Source organism: Rhinolophus ferrumequinum, chromosome 6 (genome assembly GCF_004115265.2).
Source record: "Rhinolophus ferrumequinum isolate MPI-CBG mRhiFer1 chromosome 6, mRhiFer1_v1.p, whole genome shotgun sequence".
Lineage (NCBI taxonomy): Eukaryota > Metazoa > Chordata > Mammalia > Chiroptera > Rhinolophidae > Rhinolophus > Rhinolophus ferrumequinum.
Window position 1 is genome coordinate 64,493,093 of NC_046289.1, and position 18,340 is coordinate 64,511,432.

The following is an 18,340-nucleotide window of genomic DNA, read 5'->3' on the forward strand; positions in this document are numbered from 1 at the left end:
ACGCACCCAGAGAGAAGCTTCTACCCTGGGCCCAGCGCTTTCGGGGGCCGCCTGACTGAGGGAGCGTCCCCCACCTTCCACCGCTGGACGTTTAGTGCTCAGACAAAACCTAAAGCCTCCCCCCGCCCAGGAGCCCAGAACGAAAGGGTCATTGTCTTTACCCTCCGCGGCCTTCTGCTTGATAAATTCTCCTCAGTCTTGTTTGGGATCCGCGCTCCGGAGAGAGGAAGTCACCGCCGCTCTCGACGTCACCTCACAGGCCCACACTGCCTCCGTGCAGTATTCAAATCTAACCGCCTAGATGATGCGCATGCGCAAAGTCATTCTATGCGTCGGCCCCGCCCCTAAGAAGCCAGACCACCTCTATTGCTAAGGCTCCTGGAATCAAACTTCCTTTCGAACGTGTAGACCAATTTCAGTTTCCTCAAAGTTTCTCATTTTCTACAGAATTTTCCTTGTTTCCCCCATTGCATCTCCCTCATAATATGGGAGCGGCCATCTTCTCTTGATTACTTGCTATAAAAACGATCGGCTCTTTGCTTCCGTACAAAATGGCGGCGTCCATAATATTGCGTCACATCCCCCTAGTATTACTCCCTATAGCTACCAGGAAGGGGTAGGCTTTTGGGACGAGGTGGCCGAGTGGTTAAGGCGATGGACTGCTAATCCATTGTGCTCTGCACGCGTGGGTTCGAATCCCATCCTCGTCGAAGGTGACTTTTGCTTCGATTGCGTGTAAATTTATTTGCAAAGTGGAAATAGCTTAAGTATGATTTACTAGTCAATTTATTCTAGCGCCATCAATCTCGTCTGAGATATTTAAAAGGCGGGCGGCTTTTGGAGCATTCTGACCTGACAGATAAAGGAAAGAGCATTTTCTGGGCATCAACAGATTTAATTTCTTTTTATATAAAGTGAACAATACATAAAATTCTAGTATTATTACTATTCCCATATATTTCAATGCTGATCTGCTCCACATTAATTAACCTAGCTCCTGATTGAGGGGCTTCAATTATTGTGGACTTTTACCCCAGAGTTTTTAATAATTGTCCTTGCTATGAAATATCAGGTTTCACTTCAGAAGCTACTGCGAGACAGTGTTCAGGATTTTCTTCCAGTCCCCAGCAGGCTGCAGGTGCTCAAAAAAAATATACAGTGGGAAAACTAAAAAGATGTTGACAACATGTGAAACCCTGGTTGTATGTTATCTAGAAGCCAGAGACTGAAGACCTGAAATGTGGCTACCTTCCGAAAGAAGAATGTTAAGTCCTTTCTTGGATTTAAGCGGAGAGGGAGGCATAGAAACAGAAAAAGAGAAATTCCAATTTTGAAAGGTCATCAGGCAAGTGCATTCGACTCACATTTAACAACCTTTATTTATCCAGTATTTAGCCACAGGCACCACAATGAATTACATCACTCACCATAACCATGTGATTATGATAGATATTTTTATTACTCCATTTTACAGATGAGAACACTGGAAGATAAACTTGCCCAAGGTTAGACAGCTTATGTAATTGCAAAAAGGGCAGTGTAACCTAAGTCTATCAAACGCTGGTGGCTCTTAACCACCATCTTATACCGTGCTGGAGATTAGTACAAAGGGCTCATCAGTCCCTTGCGGAAATAAATGGTTTACACGTTCTCTCTGCACCGCATGGTACCCTGAAACCTGGCACGTGGCAGGTGCTTCAGCAAGGTTTGCCGCACTGAGAGTGGAAGGCCGTAGCATCTGCTCAGCCAGCTCCACTGGCTTCTTCCTCTTAAATCCAAGAATATTGATCTTTGGAATATTGATACTTCCTGGGCTGAGGGTCACCCTAGCACCTGTTTTCAGCCCTGCCTTCTAATCCGTTCACCATCCTGCTACTGTCTGAATTCCACACACTCCCAAAGGACCATGGATAAAATTCAATTGGTTATTTGGGGGAAAAAACTGCATCTTTATTTTCATTAATCTCTAATTGAAAGCGCTTCCTTCAATAAAGGTAAACAACAAAGTACAGTAATATTAACCTTATCTGTGATTTTGTCACCAATAGAAATTATGGATATTTTGTATCTCATTACTGTTATTGCTTTATGCTCATCACTAGTTCAAAATAATGGTAGCCATTGGTAGACCTGCCATTACATCTTGTAATGTTATGCATCTATAAAGAAGTACATGCATTATTATATCAAACATTTAAAAATATTTTGATAACTGTATTCTAACATAATTGGTTGCCTTTGTGGTCCAACAAATTTAACTTTATGCATTTTAAAACAATATTCTGAGAAGGGACTCATAGGCTTTACCCAACTGCCAAAGGGGTCTATGTCACAAAAAAGTTAAGAGCCCCTGAGGGACTTTTCTAAAGCACCCTCAAGACATTGATCGTAAGCTTTCCCTGAACTAGGTCTTGCTCTCTCCCCCAAGACCTTTGCAGATGCTGTCCCTACGCCTCTCCCTGGAACAGGCACGCATTCTCCCCAAACCTCTTTCCCATCTACCCCTGCCTGGCTGGCTCCTGCTCCTCCTTCAGCTCTCAGCTTATGCGTCATCCCCACCCATCAACAGACCCCACCCCCAGCCCTGCAACCTGCAGCTCCTTAGATTTCTTTCAACTAGTCCCTGTGTTCTCTCTCGCTTCAGGAGCTTTGCAGCCCTCCTAGATGCTCCTGTAGCTCCCTGTGTGTCCCCCAGCACTTGCCAGACAGTGCCCATGAGTGCTGCAACCTCTCTAAAGACTAGTAAGGCTGCATCATTTTTCTGAGTTTTGCCTGCTTCTTGCAGTGATGACTTCCTATGGAAAATTAATAAGGTCTATCAATGTGTCCAGTCTACAAATAAAATTGAGTGGATTCTCTTCTCAAAGGAAAATCTTCAGCAATAGAAGTTCTAAAAATACACAAAGCACTAGAAGTGTCTAAAGAAAAAATAAGAAATTCCTCAGTTCTGTACCTGTTTGCATGCTTAGTTCATTTGTGGTTTCTTTCATATGAAATTACAGTAAGACTTGCTAAGACAGTCTATTTTTTGCACGTCTGTGATCTCTTGATCTATTTGTATGAGAATTGTTTGAACCTTTTTCTAAGAGAAAGAATCAACGACATGCCAGATTATTTAAAAACCCGGGGGTGGGGGGGGAGGGAAATACTTGGATTAGTTATCTAACTTATTAGACCACTTCATGGATGGTGTAGTTGCCTGTGTACAGTGTACACCTGAAGCTGAAGTGGAATAATAATGAATGTCAACTACAATTATATATATATATAATATATATATATATATTTTATATATATATGTATTTACAAGAAGTGGAGTACAGCATAAGGAATAGAGACAGTGGAAATGTAACAGCTGTATACAATGTCAGAGGGGTAGTAGATTGGGGAGGGGGGTTATCACTTTGTGAGGGGTATAAATATCTATTACATTGTTTTGTACACCTGAAGCTAATAAGAAAGAAAATAAGAAAATAAAAGAAATTTAGTAATTAAGGCAGTAAAAGAGTTAGAGATGCCATCTACTGGAGCAGCTGCAAGTGCAAGAAGGACAACATAGTTCTACCAGAATGGCTGCTACGTTTGGAAAGATCCCCATTACTCCCTGAAATCTGTCAACAAACCACAGCTCAAGGAAACCATTCTCCACCAATACCAGGGTTCCTCTTCACAAGTCCTACCCTGAACTACTGCAGGACCCTACAAATTCTAGAAGGCCATTCGAGAAAGAACCATTGCACAGTCAAATGTGTTATCAAGCTATTCCAGCTCACTTACGACTTACTTAAGTGCCAGGAAATAGTTTTTCATTCTCCAAGTTCAGCTTCGGGAAGACCCATTTTGTCTGGAGATGAGGTGCTCAGGGAAGAACTGTCCAGTACTTAGTTGGTGATGGTTTACAGCGGTGCTTATGTGACAGCAGCTCTTACATAAAATAGCTCTGAATGAAGCATTGAAATCAATGAAGACTTGTTGGTTTGTCTACAGTTTGTTTCTTAACTCTTGCAAGAAAAACCCAGAATCCAGGCTGCAGGATTTGCAAAGATTGATTTTGAGAGGCAGGCAACAACAGAAGTGACTTCTGTGTCTCACCATTCGGTAGTGTGTTCCCACTGAAGAACCATCTCTGGGAAGACAGTCATGACAAGGCCTGGGGATGTTCAAGAATGAACTCAGGCATTCTTCTCTGAGTGTGCAAGACCAACAAGAAACACTTTTCTTGGCTCAAATCATTTCCTGAGCTGTATGCTATCATCTGAAAACATCCTCCTTGCTATTACGTTGGTGCAACAGTAATTGTGGTTTAACAGGTTAAAAATAATTGGAAAAACCACAATTACTTTTGCACCAACCTAATATGACAGTTTTTGGGTGTACTGAGCTGAAAATGAAATGAGTTTTTCATATTGAAGATCAGTAGAGCAAAAACGAAAATCTAGTTTATAGTAAACTTACTCAGGAAAGACAAAGTGAATAAACACCAACAGGCTAGGGGAAATGGGGAATAATGCTTGTGATATCCCATGCTTTGTGTATCTTCCGCTGAGATAGCTATGGACGGTTAGCAAGCAACAACCAGTAACACCATTCCTTCTCATCATACTGAGTAGGAGCAATGCCCCACATTTCAAATTTCAAAATAATTTTTTCATTTGGAATCCCCAGAATGAAGTAAAATGGGGTTGAACCCAACCCCAATAGGGTGAAGTAAATGAATGAAGACAAGACCTGAGGACATAACTAGTGGTTCCAGGAGTTAGAAACAGAAGCAATAATTCATTTTTTGATTGTGTTACTATGGAGTCATACATTTTTCATATTTCTCTTTGGGCTAAATAAAGGGTCATTGACGTTGAGGATTTTTCTCCCTCTGGCTTTCTCAAAGATTCTTTCTTAAATATTGTTATCTGAATATTTTGATTTGTATTCATCAATTCTTGATCAAATTCCTTCAGTAAATGCTTAGGTGTTACTGATGGACAAATGAAGGCTGCATTTGTTATGAACTATGATAGCATACCGAATGACAAAAACAGACCATTAAAAAAGTTGGAGTCATTTCAACGATCAACTTTCTGTTAATCGTAAATACAGCTATGGATTTAAAATTCTGATTTTTAAAATTTTGCATGACAATTTGGCATCTGAAATACATATATATATATTCATATATATATTCATATATATATATCTTCACTTATAAAAAATTGAAATAGCTCCTTGACAGTGGTTTTTGTGTACTCACTGAAATTATCACTCCCAATTCTCCTTTCAATGACTGTCAGTAATCTTTTTTTTTTAATATAACCTAGCAAGTAACAGAGGCAGTGTTTGTTTTAGCCCATGATGCAGAACTAAAAAAAAACACTTTTTTTTTGGCTTAAACAACAGAAATGGTCCCACAGTTCTGGTAACTAGAAGTCTGAGATCAAGTGTCACTGGGGTTGGTTCCTTCGAGGGCTGTGAGGTGAATCTGTTCCACACCTCTTTCCTAGCTTCTGGTGGTTTGCTGGCAATCTTTGGCATTTCTTGTCTTATAAAATTCCTAGTCCTTATATATTTGCCACAGTTCTGATTCTGGATGATTTCACATTTAGGGTGAGATATACAGCTATTCTTTAAAAATCCTTAACCTAACTTCCACATTTAGAATGTTGGAAAGTTGACAAGAAAAAAGAACCTGAAAAATGGCATCATTTATTATTTACTTGAATTACTGAAGTATTTTCAAGAATCACTGTGTAGATGCCATGGTAATGTGTTACAAAATGCAAGGCACAGGGCTCTGTGTCTGAGAGCATGTCAGATCTACACTACCAAAGCCATACGCTACTTTTAAATCCCTCAGTTCTTTTATAATAAAGAAGCAGTATTTTAATCTGCTAAGACATATTGAAGTAGTTGGTCACTTTTGTGAATTATTATATATTGCTTATCATTATAGTCTCCAAAGTACCATACATATGGTGTTCTCTTTCCATCCCTGATCAAAGTGACCCATGATGGAGGCACTTGGGTGTGGTACCCAACCCAGCTGCATGGAGGTCAAACAGACCTTAGGGGTTGTGTGCAGTGGGTGACTAAGAGGAGTCACTATTTCAGAGATAACCAAAGTTTTAAAAAAAAAGTTTTTAAAATATTTTTTATTAAAAAATTTTTATCTTGAAAGATATTATACATACAATGATACAATATATACATATGTAATATATTGTATATGTACAGTTTAAAAGAATAATAAAACCAATGCCATGTATACATGACCCAGCTTAAGAACATAACGTTTCTAGCACCTTTGAAGCTTCCTGTGTGCCCCTCCCTGCTGGCATTCTCCTACCAGATATAACTACTTTACTGAATTTTGTGTTAATCATATTCTTGCTTTTCTTACCAAATATGCATGTATATATCCCTAAAAAACATTTTGTTTTGTTTTTGAATTTTATATAAATGGAATCATATTTACTCATCCATTTCTTTCATGCAACACTGTTTTATCCATGTAATTCATTCATTTTCACTGCTACTTAGTATACAATTATTTGAAAATAAAGTTAGGTATCCATTCTCCTATGGATGGATATTTTGGTCATCTCCAGTTGTTTGCTATTATAAGACTGCTGCTGTGAATGTTCTTATACATGTCTTCTGGGGTACATGTACAAATGTTTCTCTAGTTATATAGCTAGAAATGGAATCATTGGTTATGTCCATGTTCAACTTTACTAGGCAATTCTTACTGTTCTGATGTAGTTAAGGACTGATAAAAATGTTGCAGTTTTCAAAACATGGACAAGCTTCAAATGAAAGGAAGAGTACACAGAGGGTTTAGAGGGGAAGAAGTAAAATTATCTCTATTTGCAGATGACATGAAAAAAATACATACCCTTTAAGAATCCACACAAAAAAGGACTATTAAGCTAATAAATTCAGCAAAGTTGAACACAAAGTCAACACAAAAATCAGTTGTAATTCTATATACTAGCAATGAGCAACCCAAACATGAAATTAAGAAAACAATTCCATTTAAAATAGCATCAAAAAGCATAAAATACTTAGGCTTAAATTTAACCAAGCAAGTATAAGACTTGTACACTGGAAATGACAAAACATTACTGGATGAAATTTAAAAAGACCTAAAAAAAATGGAAAGGACATCCCATTTTCATGGATTGGAAGACTTAATACTGTTAAGATGATAATACCACTAAAAAAAAGATTAAAAAAAACAGAAAAGATGGTATCACTATCTGAAAGCAATCTACAGTTCAGTGCAATCTCGACCAAAATCCTATCAACTTCACAGGCAACAAAAACAAAAATGAACAAATGGGACTACATTAAACTTCAAATCTTTTGTGTATCAAAGGATATAATCAACAGAACAAAAAGACAACATATGGAATGGGAGGAAATACTTACGAATCATCTCTCTGATAAGGAGTTAACATCCAGGACATGTTAACGCCTATAATTCAACAACAAAAAAATCAAATAACCCGATTTAAAAATGCATAAAGGCTTGAACAGACATTTCTCTAAGTGATATATAAACAGCCAGATGAAAAGATGCGCAATGTCACGAATCACCAAGGAAATGCGAATCAAACCTACAGTGAGGTATCACCTCACACCCATTAGGATGACTACTATCAAAACACCAGAAAATAACAAGTGTTGACGAAGATGTGGAGAAATTAGAACCCTGTGTAATGTTGATAGGATTGTAAAAATGGTGCAGCTGCTATGGAAAACAGTATGGAGGGTCCTCAAAAATTGACAACTAGAACTACCATATGATCCAGCAATCCCATTTATGGAGATATAACTAAAAGAATTGAAAGTAGGAACTTAAAGAGGTATTTGCACACCCGTGTTCACAGTAGTACTATTCACAATAGCCACGATGTGGAAGCAACCTGTGTCCATAAATGGATGATGGATAAAAATGTGGTATATATACACACACAAAGGAATAGTGTTCAGCCTTAAAAAGGAAGGAATTCTGTCACAAGCTACAACATGGATGAACCCTGAAGACATAATGCTAAGTGAAATAAGCCTATTACAAAAAGACAAAAGTATACAATCCCATTTATATGAGGTATCTAAAGTAATAAAATTCATAGAAACAGAAAGTACAATGATGGTCGTTAGGGCCTGGGGGTAGGGGGTGGAAAGGGGAGTTGTAGTGTAATGGGTATAGAGTTTCAGTCATGCAAGAGGAAAAAATTCTCGAGATCTGTTTCACAATATGAATATACTTAACATTACTGAACTGTACACTTAAAAATGGCTAGAATGGTAAATTTTGTTTTTTAACACAATATAAAATTAAATTTAAAAAATTCCATCAGCCTCTTTTGCAGGAATGGAATCAAAACAGTGTGGTACTGGTAGAGGATAGACATAGAGATCAGTGGAAAAGAATCAAGAGTCCAGAAATAAACCTATACATCTATGGTTAAATGATTTTCTACAAGAGAGCCAAGGTCATTCAATAGGGAAAGAATAGTCTCTTCAACCAATAGTGCTAGGAAAAGTGGACATCCACATGTAAAAGAAAGAAGTTGGATCCCTCTCTCACACCATATACACAAATCAACTCAAGATGGATCAAAGACCTAAATGTAAGAGCTAAAATTATAAAACTCTTAAAAGCAAATATAGGGGTAAATCTTCATGACCTTGGGTTTGCCAATGGATTCTCAGATATAATATGAAAAGCACAACCAACAAACGAAAAAATAAATAAATTGGGCTACATCAAAATTAAAACTTGTCAAAAGCACAGGCAACAGAGGCAAAAATAGATAAGTGGGACTACTTCAAACTAAAAAGCTTCTGCACAGCAAAGGAAACAATTAACAAAGTGAAAGGCAACCTATGGAATGGAAGAAAATATCTACATATCATATGTCTGATAAGGGGTTAATATTCCAAAATATAAGGAAAATAGTATTCAAAAATATAGCAAAAAATCCAAACAACCCAACTGGAAAATGGGCAAAGGATTTGAATAGATGTTTCTCCAAAGAAGACATGCAAATGACTAGGTTCGGAGAGCTGCCAGGTGGGTGAACAAGAAGGCATCCACACATCGAGTTCTATGAGGTCAGAGCACCTGTGCCCCTTCTAGACCTTACCCTACGTATTTCTTCATCTGGCTGTTCATTCATATCCTTTGTAATCTAGCAAGTGAACTATTTTCCTGAGTTCTGTGAGCCATTCTAGTAAAGGATTGAACCTGAGGACAGTTATAAGAACCCCTGATTTATGGTTGGTCAGATGCACAGGTGACAACCTGGCCTTGAGACTGGCATCTGAGGTGGGGGCAGTCTTGTGGGCCTGAGCCCTTAATTTGTGGAATCTGATGCTATCTCCAGGTAGATAGTGTCGGAACTGAGTTAAACTATAGGACACTTAGCTGGTCTGAGACTGGCTTGGTGTGGGGAAACCCCCATGTATTTGAACTGTATTCTGTAAGTAGTGAGTAAAGGAAACCAAGGTTTTCTTTTCAGGCATCTAACACTGTCAAATACATAGCAGAGAGTTAGAATAGTGATATAGGGTTTTGGGAGCAGGGGGAAATGGGGAATTGCTATTCAACGGGTATAGTTTCAGTTATGCATGATTAAATTCTAGAGATCTGCTGCACAACATTGTGTGGATAGTTAACAATACTGTATTGTACACATAAAAAGTTGTTAAGGGGTAGATCTCTTGCTACATGTTCTTACCACAATAAAAAAATATTAGGGCCAGCCTGGTGACTCAGGTGATTGGAGCGCCGTGCTCCTAACACAGAGGTTGCCAGTTCGATACCCACATGGGCCAGTGAGCTGCGCCCTCTACATCTAAGATTGTGAACAACAGCTCTCCCTGGAGCTGGGCTGCTCTGCAGCCAGAGCTTGGCGTGAACTGACACTGCTGGGCTGCTTTGTGCTCCTGTGAGTGCTGATGGGGGAGGGGGAGCGCAAGGCTCATACTACCAGCATGGGCCAGGGAGCTGTGTCCTGCACAACTAGACTGAGAAACTACAGCTTGAACCAGAGTAGGGAGGAAGCGGAAGAAAGGGAAAAAAAAATTATAACTTTTGTGAATGACAGGACACTATCAATAAAATGTATAGACAAGCTACAAAATAGAAGAAGATATTTGAGGGATATACAAATGTAGTATACCCATACCATGGAATATTATTCAGCCACAAAAAGGGAATGAGTACTGATGCATGCTGTAAATTGGATGAACCTTGAAAACCTTATGCTAAGCAAAAGAAGACAGACACAAAATGTCACTTATTGCATGATTCCATTTATGATTCCATATGAAATGTCTAGAATAGGCAAATCCATCAAGACAGAAGTAGATTAATCGTTACCATGGGCTGAGAGGAAGGGAAAATGGGGAGTGACTGTTTAATGGCTACGGGTTTCCTTTTGGGTGATGAAAATGTTTTGGAACTAAAGAAGAGGCAATGGTTGCACAACACTGAATATGCTAAATGCCACTAAATTGTATACATTAATATGGTTAATTGTCATGTTGTGAATTTACCTCAATAGTAAAGAAAAACACAAAAAAAGCAGCAGTAGGAAAACCAGACATGTATTCCTAAGAAAAAGGAATACATTTACAAACCAATAAGTCCCCAGACTCTAGCTGGAGGGAAAGGAAGGAAGGAGGTAGCAAGTGTGACCAGTCCTTTAAGAGCCCGACCTCACTCCTTATAGAAACCCTGAGTACCAGCCCATGAGGTCAGTCCTACCCCAACGGCCTCTTCCCACCCAAGAAGCCATCCCTCCACAGACCACAGCTTTCAATCATCTTGCCAGTCATCCTGTGCCCAGGTCGGCATGGGTGAAAAGTACTCAAAGCCTGGCCCTTTATAGCACAGGGCATGCAGAAACATCACAAGGTCCTTGGGCGAGGGGTCCTGTCGCACCAGCCGGCACTCTGGACAGAGGGGGTCTATCTCTTGATTCTCAACATCTGTTTCCGCTGCATTCCCTGATGCCAGTGTCATTGTGTCCAGATCCTGAGGGGCTGCCTCAGCTACTCCATCCATTTTGGGGGCAGATGCAGCCAAGTCTTCTAGGCGGTCCTGGCCCAGCTCTGAGGAGGGAGCTGTGGAGGCCGTGAGTCCCGAGGACAGGTCACCTTCACAGAGATTTAGCACATCAAGGCTCTGTTTGGCTTGGTGCTCTGCCACAAGGTCCCGCAGCAGTTCCTCATCTGTCTTGGGAATGTGGCCGCCCCGGCCTCGCGAGGGACCCCAGGCTACTGAGTTGTAGATGGGATCATTGAGGATGGGGTGGCCCAGGAACTGGAGGTGGACTCGGATCTGGTGTGTGCGGCCTGTGAGTGGCCGGCAGCGCACGACACTGGACTGGCCGTTGTAGCTCAGTCTCTGGAACACTGTCTCACAGGGCTTGCCCCGAGCGTCCACACGACACACCCCTACCTTGTAAGACACTACCAAGATGGGTTCCTTGCAGGTTACGTCCTCGGCGGGGAACTCCCCCTCCACCCGGCACACGTACTCCTTCTCCAGCTATACAGGAGGGAAGAGGGAGAAATCAGCACAAAGCCTAACCTCAGGAAGCCCAGGCCCTCTGCACGTGATAAGGAAGGCACTGGCGCCAGACAGAAGAGGATTCAAACCCCAGCTCTACTGTTTTCCAGTGTCATGATTCTGGCTACATTACTTAGTCTCTTTAAATCCTATTACCTTGTCTAGAACATGTGATTAAGAAAGCACTTACCTCACAGGGCTGTTATACAAATTCAGTAAGTGAGGCTCTAACGTACTTGGTATTTACCCTCGTATACAGTAAGCACTCAGTACCAGAATTGTATCACAATTCTGATCCAGAATGACAAGTCTCAAGACCACAATCACTACCATTTAACTCTTCTACCCAAGCCTCTTCCAATTTCATCCAATCGTTCCACCAAATAGGCTCTCCCCACAATCTTGAAAACCTCGTTCTGCCAATCAGCACTTTCAACCTTCAAAAGAGCAAATTACCGAGAAGCTGGCAGTGTGTGCCATCTCTAAACATCTCTTGAAATGTAAGAGATGGCACTTTAGGTGTTGCCCTCCCTGAAGGCAGGACGCTTGGCCAGAGAAACATGAAGACCCACTTCAGACAGAACTCAACGGATGCCCTTTTGACACACAGCATTTGTGAGCCCAGGAAGTAAACTGCATGATACAAAAGCGAGGCTCACCTGCCGGTCCCGAACCTGCTCATGAATTCTCTCCGAGACAGCTGCTGTCTTGGCAAACATGAGGACCCCGGAGGTAAGGCGGTCAAGCCTATGCAATGGGTGCAGCTCCTTGAGTTGGTGCTCCTTGCCCAGGATGAAGATGACTGTATTGTGCCGGAAGCGGCCACAGGGGTGGACAGGAATGGAAGAAGGTTTGTCTACAACCACCATGTCTTCATTCTCAGCCAGCAGGCGGACAGGCTCTGCTGTGACTGGTGGCTCATGCCTGTGCACTGTGTTCCGCAAGAAGTCATTGTCCTGCCAATGACATAGGCAACTGGTCAGCCCAGGGGCCAGCAATCTGTAATCAGTCAACTTCATACACAGCTTCCCGTTATTTATTGACATGGAAGAATGGTCACAGTATATCCTTACACAGAAAAAGCAGTATGCATAGTGTATTCCCATTTTGTAAGAATAGATACTGAGGCAGATAGCAGGCACTGAAAAACAACTACCTAGGATATACACAAAAATGTTAACGGCGATATCTCTGAGTGATGGGATTACAGGTGTGTTTTGATTTTGTTTATTTGTATTTTCCTACAATACTATTATACTTAAAAGGTAAATTTTTTTTAAATGGTGGGGACAAAAAAACCCTCAATAAATCATTACTTTCAATGACCTTGAACAAACAATACCAAGCTGTAATCTGGGCTCTAGACCTGGATTTCCTCCCACAGGTTCACTGCAAGTCACTTAACTTCTCTGGGCCTCAGTTTCCTTACCTGTAAAAATGTGAGGGTTAGACCAAACCTATGCTTTTCAAAATTGAGATGGGAGAGGGGATTCAAACCATCCATTCCCCAAATGCTGAAATCACTTGGGCTCCCATCACAACCTGGTGAGCCAGTGTTACTCACAGGGGTGTCTAGTACCTTTTACCCGTGAAGAAGTTTTAAAGAAGGGTCAAAGCACTGGGCTAGACAACTCTGGTCTTTATCGCTGACAGTTCACAATTCTATTATATCAGGCTCTATATGATAAATAATTTTAGTAGTAGTTATAAGAACATCGGCTTTGGAGGTGACACTTTTGCCTTAATTCTGTGAGGTATATCTTAATTCAGTTTCCTCACAGGTAAAATGAGGTGGCAATATCTATCCCACAAGGCTGTCGTTAGAATTAAATGTTAAAATACTTAAAATGCTTAACTTTGTGCCTAGGATATACCATGGAGACATAAATGATAACCTCTATTACACTATTTGTACAGAGAATCACAACGCAAGGTAGGAGGTAATCAGTGCCAGTGCCACAAGACAGTGCATAAGAGGAGCCCTAAGAATTCCAACTGCTGTCCCTTGGAAACAAGCAAGTCGCCGTGATGGAAGGGAAATGGGCTGAATTTTGAAGCACTGAAGCTACTTGCAGAAATGGAGTGGGGGAGGGAGCTAAGAGTGTTCCAAGTGAAAGCGAGAAAGCTTCTGAATTACCCTGATTTTACTCCAGTACCTATGCCCTACTAGCTCTAAAAACCCCTTCCCCGTTTCCTCGCCACTTTAGGCCGGTTCCATCAGGACTCCACCTTGAGCACAACGCTGAGGTCCTGTACTGGCTCCTCGTTGAGGCGTAGGCGCCCAGCCCGAACCGCAGCCTCGTAGTAGGCCAGGGGATGGGCTCGGAACTCGGTGCTGAAGACATGCATCAAGCTATGGCCCACCCAGCGGCCTTTGCAATAGGTCCGGAAGTCAAAGTAATAGGGCCGCACTTTGCGCAGCCCTCCTTCGAAGTAGTAGCTGGTCTCTGCAAAGTGTTCGTCGCCGAAGCTCACGCCTGCCCGCCGCTTCTTCGGAGGCGGCACTACGCGCTCCCCGGTTGTGCCCCGCCGCTTCTTCCGCTTGCTTGAGCCCAGTGCTGCAGCCGGGGCCTGCTCCTGGTTCCCTGTGGTCTGCTTCCCGTCCCCAGGGGCCAGCTCCACTCCTGGGCCCGCCGGCTCTGGGCACCCTGGGGGCCACTCATCCCTCACTTCGCCGCCCGCGTCTCCGTTTTGCTGAGCCGGAGCCGTCAGCCCGCTCGCTGCGTCGGCCCCGGTCGAGAGCGTTTCCGCCATCGGGCCCCTACGGCCACTCCAAGTCCTGGCAAAGCGGAGGCACGAGAAGTTGAAGTACCCCGGCACGAGAATCGCGAGCCACCGGCGGCCGCCGCGACACATAACCGGGCAGCCACCGCTCCGGGGTCGCGATATGACGGCGTCATTCGGCACCAGCCAATCACAATGAGACCCAGTGCCGGGGCGGGGACTGAGGAGAGAGGGATTGAGTTGAATGGAGAATTGGAAGGTTGTGAGGAGACTCACCAAAAGCGTTGATTTCATGTAGATACGCACAAGTTCCGTGGGTCTGGAGAAACTCTTGAAAGGAGCTTTATTTAAAACAAAACAGACTCTAAATTTAAAACAGACTTTATTTGCGACAGAACAGACCGCTAACCTCTGAAAATATGCTAAGAATATTTAAGTACTGTGTTGTGTACTTTAAAATAGTGAATATTATAATACGTGACATATCTCAATAAAGCTGTTATATATGTATTTAAAAGTACAGCCCAGAAGCAATGTTTTCACACCTGACTTTGTCCCTAACAACGTGAGAATGATTAGAGAACTCCCAATTGCCTCCCATTTACCCTGTCCCAAGATCAAACTGCAAGTAGATTAGAAGATTTATTTATCGGAGTTCTTAAATGCAAATTACTGAAACCAACTCAGAAAAGGAGCCAAATCAATAGAAGTCAGGGCGTCTAAGAACCAGCACATGGCAAAAGAGTGAACTGTGTGGTATGTGAATTATACTTCAATAAGTCATTTAAAAAAAAAAAATGTTGTTCAGAATGTGTCTGAAGCACAGACACAGAGAGAGATATCAGAGAGGTCTAGAGAGAGGGAGTCCTTGTGGGGTTGTATGAAGCCTTGCTGTGGATTAGCAATGCTGGCCACACCAGGCAACTTGTTGGAACTACAGAATCTTGATTCTCTTTCCCTCTGGATCTACTCAATGAAAATCTGCATTTTAACAAGATCCTCAAATGGTTTGTCTGCATATTAGTTTGAGAAGCACTGGTATAGACTACAAGACCACATAGAGTAGACATTTGTCATACTCTTTGGACATTCAGCATCTTCTCAACACTCTTCTTTTGTGTGGGGAATTTCCCATATAATAAGTACTGCCTTCAAGAGGTAGAAGCCAGAAACTGGCCTTCCCAGTCTCCCTTACAGCTTGGACATCAGTTTTCACCTGGGCTCTATCCATTAGGCAGAACCTTTGGTTCAGAGGCACACGCAGAGGAAGTAGGCATTCATATCTGACGAGATAGCATTGGAGGCATCTGATTTGTGTCCAGTGCCCAGTCAAGTAATGCCAGCTGCAGTGTCTGTTCAGTGGTGTAAGGGTGAAATTTGGTAAGTAAATAACGTAATTAGACTTAGCTAGTTTGCAGTTTGACTCACCGCATAGCTCTCTCTAGCCACTTGTAGTTAGACTTAGTTTGCAGTTTGATCCACCCTGATAGTCAGCTATTTCCTCTTTGTTTCTGCCCTTCCTGATTAACTGAAGAACTCTGTTTTATTCCCTTTCTCAAGGTTACACGTACCTCATTAATCCATTTAATTAACAAAATCCTAACTTGAAAAGAGCAATTTCTTAATCCTCAGGCGCCCAGACACCGGAATACACAAAAAACCACAGCCCTCGATGGTCCAGAATCCAGAGATAACATTATCTTAAAACAGATCAGACCCCGGGAAGAATGTCAGCCCTAGGACCTGCCTGACCGATTCCCACTTTCTTTTGTTCTTCTTGTGTACCTATAAAATCTTCTGACCAATCTAGGAACGGGGAGGAGGCCTTTGGACAGGAGTTCACCATCCTCCCAGAATTCATTCTGAATAAACCTGCTTTTCTTTCCATCAACCATGTCTCTCGATTTTCAACTTTTGCAAGTGACAGGCAGCTGGACCTCAGCACGGCATCAGTGGTAGTGGGTTGTTCCCTGAGCAGTTCCTCAGTGAGTATTAGACACTGTTCCTGGCTCTATAGATCCCAGCCTATCTCAAAGGCCATCTCAAAATTCTTTGAGCTACTTAATTAATTAATATCCTTTAATCCTGTGCTGTACAATAGAGCAGCTATTAGCCACAGGTAGCTATTTAAACTAATTCAAATGATATAAAATTTAAATTTCATTTCTTAATCGCTTCTCGGCCTTTTGGCTAAGATCAAGTGTAAATTTCATTTCTTTAGTTGCACAAGTTGCATTTTAAGGGCTCAATTGACACATAAAGCTAGTGGCTACCTTATTGGACAGCTCAGATACAGAATATTTCTATTATCATAGAAAGTTCTATTGGACAGAACAACTTTAATCCATTCCTCTTACTTCTTAAACTGGCTAGAACTTGAACTAAGAACTCCAACTAACTTACTATGTTAAGGATTTAAGTATTTTAAGAGTAATGGGAAATCATCAACAAGTTTTTGGTGTGTGTGTGTGTGTGTGTGTGTGACATGATTTGATCTCCATTCCAAAAGGATCACCCTAGTTGCAACATTAAGATGGGAGTGGAGAGGGAATCACAAGGTCTAGCACCAGGCCAGTGAGGTCCTTGACCATGAGGGTTCTAATTCAAGCATTCACACACCCAACAAATTTTGAACATTTGCCAGACATTGCTTGGCTCTGGAGATACGCAGGTAAGAAAGACATGGTTCCTGATTTCAACGAAGGACAATCTGCTCTAGGACACAAATGAAAAACATATTTGTGCTAATAGCACTGCTGTTAAAGCAGAGTCCAAAATAAAGGGAAGCTGACTGCCCTCATGTGGCTCCCCAGCATGAGCAGTCACTGGAGAGGAGATGATCGTTGTTTATGGTTTCAGCTGTGCAAGTCCAGGATCTGGTTTAGTTTTTTCAGTGCACACACTAATTAAACTCAGAGGATGTGGGTGAATCACTAAGGGTGCCAATTTGTTAATTTACAATTGTAACTTTGTTATAAAATGTATTCCTTTTTATACCAGTGATTACTGGTCCCTATTGTTAAAGGCACCCTCATCCTGGTATCAAGATATTTAACAGGCCAAATTTGAAATCAAGAGTTTGTTGGGTGAACAAGAGAAAAGGGCATAGAGAGTTGAAAGGCTATGGAGTAGAATGATGAAGCACCTATAAACCTACGACAGTGACAGTGCCCGTTTCTATGAATCAGATGCTGCCAGATTCTTGTTGTTGGTGGGCTGGTAGCTGGAGGCCTCTGAGGATCTCTCATTGGGAGATTCCACACCCCCCCACTCCCACTCCCCATTTATTCCCTGTGAATAAGCACTGCTAAAATCTTGCTTATTATTTGCTCCTGTTTTCTAACCTCCATGCTTTCCACTTCCTTCTGGTTGTGTATTCTCTCTCAGAATGGTTATAAATGTGAGCAACAGAGTTCCTCGTAGTTCCCTTTCACATGGTGGTAGTTGTTACTACCATAGCTGCGTTGACTGGCTTTGGACACATCTAGAGACACATCATCAGCCAAGTTACTTCTTCAGATGGTTGGCTAATGTCTTTCGGTACACGTTTCTTTAGGAGAGAATAATCGGACCTGGAAATTGGGGTTTTAGGGGTGAAGAAGGGTTGCATTGCAGTAAACAGTAAACTGATAACCCCTGGATATCAAAAGTCATCTTCTTTAAAAAGCGTTTCTGACACACACCTCCCGTAACCACTCTCCTTTATGTACTCTGGCCACACTACTGTCCTCTCCTCTACATCTATTTGCTGTTATTTGTAAACTTGTCTGCCCCATGGCGCACCCCTCTGCACTGAGCTGTAAAGATCTCTTGGGACTCATATCAAGTCTGTCTGTTTTGAATTCCCGCTTAACCCAATGCCCAGAATACAGCAGGAGTTTGGCGTCTATTCACTAAATGAATGAGGGAAAGCTTCATAACTTGGTGAATGGGACAGAGGTCTCCTGCCAGTAGGGAAAGAAGTCGCCTCCTTCCCCATTAGCAAAAGTGCTCTAACTAGGGTAGCGAGGACTGAAATTTTCAGAGACAAACACCGGC

At 41.9% G+C, this 18,340-nt stretch overlaps 2 protein-coding genes and 1 non-coding gene across 3 annotated transcripts in view; 1 reads left to right on the forward strand and 2 right to left on the reverse strand.

Annotated features, from left to right (window-relative positions):
- Positions 1-274, reverse strand: part of KNL1 (kinetochore scaffold 1) — a 58,100-nt gene extending 57,826 nt beyond the window's left edge. The window contains exon 1 of the mRNA XM_033107491.1: positions 162-274. The gene's annotated coding sequence lies outside the window, so the exon portion shown is untranslated. The remainder of the gene's footprint in view (positions 1-161) is intronic.
- Positions 275-628: 354 nt separating this feature from the next.
- TRNAS-GCU (transfer RNA serine (anticodon GCU)) lies at positions 629-710 on the forward strand. Its single transcript has one exon. It is a non-coding gene; the product is annotated as a tRNA-Ser (tRNA).
- Positions 711-10,620: 9,910 nt separating this feature from the next.
- RPUSD2 (RNA pseudouridine synthase domain containing 2) lies at positions 10,621-14,455 on the reverse strand. Its single transcript, XM_033109514.1, has 3 exons — positions 13,808-14,455; positions 12,238-12,534; positions 10,621-11,557 (listed from the first exon to the last, which is right to left on the reverse strand). The coding sequence occupies exons 1-3, from the start codon at positions 14,432-14,434 to the stop codon at positions 10,823-10,825; spliced, it is 1,659 nt and encodes a 552-aa protein (XP_032965405.1). The 5' UTR covers positions 14,435-14,455; the 3' UTR covers positions 10,621-10,822.
- Positions 14,456-18,340: the final 3,885 nt, after the last annotated feature.